Source organism: Brassica oleracea, chromosome C3 (genome assembly GCF_000695525.1).
Source record: "Brassica oleracea var. oleracea cultivar TO1000 chromosome C3, BOL, whole genome shotgun sequence".
In the NCBI taxonomy this organism is placed as follows: Eukaryota; Viridiplantae; Streptophyta; class Magnoliopsida; order Brassicales; family Brassicaceae; genus Brassica; species Brassica oleracea.
In genome coordinates, this window is record NC_027750.1 from 41586429 (window position 1) to 41590582 (window position 4154).

The 4154-nt window shown below is 37.3% G+C and overlaps 1 protein-coding gene across 1 annotated transcript; it reads left to right on the forward strand.

Moving 5' to 3' along the window:
• The first annotated feature begins 200 nt into the window (after nt 1–200).
• On the forward strand, nt 201–1835 carry LOC106329146 (protein DCL, chloroplastic). The gene is made up of 3 exons (XM_013767754.1): nt 201–649; nt 1232–1346; nt 1491–1835. Exons 1-3 carry the CDS (start codon nt 339–341, stop codon nt 1659–1661), a joined length of 597 nt encoding a protein of 198 aa, XP_013623208.1. The 5' UTR covers nt 201–338; the 3' UTR covers nt 1662–1835.
• Nucleotides 1836–4154: the final 2319 nt, after the last annotated feature.

Here is a 4154-nt window from a genome sequence, read left to right on the forward strand (position 1 = left end):
GTGATGAGTTACGTACAGTATTGACACGCAACAATACGATATATGAGCCGTTGGATCATTGTTTTAAGATATTTATAGAAGCGGGTACGTCATGAATTAAATAATAAATAAAATATTTAAGCAGGTGGCTTCCACATTACAGGTTCGATTATCCGTCTTCGTTATATTTGAGCTAATCTAAGGTCTCGTCCCTTGGGCCCGATCGATACAAAAAATCTGAGGAATTGTCCTTTTCGTCCTTATCTTCTTCCAAGATTTCTTCCAACTGTGCAAGCTTTCCTTTCCTCACTCATCTTTAGTTTTCTCGTTAGGTGATATCGAAGAGAAGGTGGGGGTCAATGACCTCGCTACTCCTCCTAAGAACACTCCCGCTCCTCCGCAACGGTTTTCTCAACTACCGTCATCAGTTCAGCATCGCATCGGCGGGTTTCCACTCTCACCGGCGCCGTCTGCTGTGTTCTCTTGCTGATAAACCGCAGTTTCGCGAGGATGATTCTCCCATGCCGGCCATGAGCTCGACGGCGCCTGTTGATGATAATTGGCGTTATGAAGATCCTGATTATCGGAAGTGGAAGAACCTTGAGGCCGAGATACTTGGAGATATCGAACCTATAGCTCTTCTCGCCAAAGATGTTCTTCACTCCGATAGGTAAATTGCACTTTTCGATCAGAGAGGTGGAACACAAACTTGATAGCTTGAAATCTTCAAAAAGTAACGCCTATGTATGGATTTTATTTTGGTTGATTCTTGATTGTTCTTGAATGACTTCTTAACATCGTAGAGACACCATTTTGGGATTTGATGTGGCAATTTTGCTTAATCCGTTGATTCATTACCTGAGGCATAATCTACAACAGTTCCAACCAAGCCAAACTCTTGATACACAGACAAGGATGTTTGGATTATAGTTGTCTATGCAGAGTAATTAGGTCTCCATAGTGTTATAGATGCTCCTCTTGTATCTTCAGTCTACTAGAACAATAGCCAAACGGGAACCTTTTTTTCTAGCTAGCTAAGGCTTCAGTGCATAGCCCCTTTCGTGGAGATTATTTTTGCTGTCTTGAAGCACCAACTTTAGGTACTAAAATTTATCTAAGAGTTTAAGGGCATCAAAATCTTGTAGCACAAGGGCAATCATCTTTTCTTTCTTTTTTTTTTTTGTTTTGGCAGTTAATTAAACAAGGTGGGTGTCTGGTCTTACTGGTCTGTTTTTTTCATCTTGATAAGCAGATATTTGGATGGAGAACGCTTGGACTTTGAGGATGAGAAAATTATCATGGAAAAACTTCTTGCTTTTCACCCCTACGCCAAAGATAAAATTGGCTGCGGTCTTGATTTTATAATGGTGCGTTACTTCAGGTTGCCTGACATCTCTTTATATGAGAGTCTACAAATATAAAAATAATCATATGGAACTGTTGTGTATATTCTTGAACCATTTGGAGTAACTTCTTGCTTGCGTCTAAAAAAACTTAATTGTTAATGGCAGGTTGATAGGCATCCTCAGTTCAGGCACTCGAGGTGCCTGTTTGTTGTGAGAACGGATGGTGGATGGATAGATTTCTCCTACCAGAAGTGCCTTCGAGCCTATGTTCGAGATAGATACCCGTCTCACGCCGAGAGATTTATTCGTGAACATTTTAAGCGCGCTAGTAGCTAAACATTTTAAGCACGCTAGTAGCTATACTCATTACTGGATGTTCTGTATACCGTCCCATCGTCATACAACAGCAAACTTCTCATATAATTTTTGCTGCCTTCCGTTAGAGAAGAAATTACGCAAAACAAAAAACAATTGTGGAAAACTTCGTTGTAGAAAAATTGGACTGGCTCAGTGCATTGGTAGGCTTGAATCAATTAGGAAGAAATAGCAAAAGAGTATTGTAATGATCCGCCTATTTCTTTATATCTGATAACTACCATCATAGTTTCATTTAACCAAAGTTTTAATGGTCTCCTCTTCCCATCAGCGTTCTGCAACCGTATTAGCTATGGGTACATTCTCGATATCAACTCTGTCGTCCTCTGCTTGAAAATACGCTTAGCCACTCGTTGAATATCTGCCTGCAGAACCTTACGACAATCCTAGTCCTACTTTTCCAAAACACGCCCGAGTATCCCGATTGAAAACTAATAGCTTGATTGGTAGAGTTTATAGCAGAACATTAAACTTTTTGTTATCATCCCATCAACAATTGTTAATAAAATATTTTTTGCTGAGAAAGTCTATAACTTTATTAGACAATAAGGAGCCCTTTATATAGGGAATTGCATAAGTACGAAACCCTAATACAATATGGGTTAGGAAATACAAAGACATAAAAATATGGGTCTTCGAATATGGGGTTCCACTAGACCTTGGTTTATAACACTCCCCATTGGAAGACCATCTCCGAAATGGTTTGTAATGCGCTTTGGATGTTGCCTCATTAAAACCTTACCATGAAAACCCAATGGGATAAAACCATGGTGAAGAAAAAAGAGTACAACACGTATTACTCCCCCTGTTGAGTACATCTCTGGATGTCAGTAACACCTTAGTAATTAGATCCACCAAATCCTCGCTTGAGTGAACTTGGACGGACAAACAACCTGTATCACCAAAATAATTTACCCTTCTTCGGGTAGGTTAGTATCAAATGGACCCAAGTTTTTAGTTTCTTGTAGGTAACAAAAATATGTATAATCCCGTTCTAGTGCCTTTAGGTCGATCATGAGCTATATCTAGCTAATAGATTACGGCAAATTATTTATCTAGCCTTGTATGGCTCGCCAAATCCGTCAAAACTTTATGGTACTTAGACATGGCATTTCGAGACCAAAGATCTCCTCATTTTCTTCATCAGGGCCGAAATTATATTTTCTAAACTAAGGAACCTTATAATTATTGGACTTGTCAATTCGTAAGCTTAGTCCATATCAAACTTCTTGAGCACGTTATCTATGTATGTCATTTGATGCATAAGGATTTTCTTTTCAAGGTGCTCAATGTATAATCCAATATATAATCTTGTTTTAACCTTTCATGTTGAATTCAAATTCTTTCTTGATGTATTCTATCTTTTGGGAATATTGTTCACATAAAAATATTCAATATTGTTCTCGAGAACTTGATGTGTTCGGTAGTTCGATACCCTCTGGAACTTTCACATAAATTTCGTTATCCAGTGGACTGTATAGATATGTATTTTATTTGCCAGACTTATAAGGAGTCAGAATGTCGTTGCATCCACCACATAGGAGTATGTCTCCTTTATAATTGATTCCAGGTCATTGTGAGAACCTTATGCAATTTCGTCATTCTTATTATGTTTTCTCACCAAAGACTTACTTATGTCCAACTGGTTTGACTACATCTCTTCTCTTAAGAGATTTCATATACCACGTCTTATAGCATTATCAATTTGCTTAATCAATTTCTCTAAATAATTTCTCTGAGTGCACTCTATGGTAGACGTTGGTTTCATGATCCTCGCTTTTGTCAAGCGCTTTTGTATTCAAATATTATATCATCATCGACATCGATATTATTTTACTGATTCCATTTATAATCCAGACATGACATAATGCATTTGATTCTTATTATTTTCAGGTACCTGATCTTTATTCATGGTCATGTCTAAGGTTTCCTTTGGACAACCTTAATTTCGGATCTACCATTTCAATTTTATGCTCTTCTCATTTTTGAGTAATACATGTATGAAACTTAACTAAGTCCAATATCAATTTTATTAGAGCATAACCCGCTGGTATATTTCAGTTTGGGTCATCAAACATGTTTGGCAATTGACTTGTTTAAGTTCTGAGAATGATTCATTTTTTGGACTCTTATTCTATATTCATATTTGAGGATCATTATTCATTCTCGAAATCGTTTACCAGCTTATTATTTCTCTCCCTGATGTTGGATATACGGATTTATCTAATCCATGACTTAGCCTTAATCATATCTCTCGTGGCCTTATGTATTCTTATGGAGATTTATATCCAACGTATACACTTAATTCAATTTCAGATCCCATCTTATAACTTTGTGGTGGATCAACTTATTTAAGTTCTCTATATGGGAACATTAATTCTTGACCCTTTATCAAATTCATGGGAGAGTCTCTATTTGTTCTTTGGCATTATGCGAACAAATTTTGCTGCAACT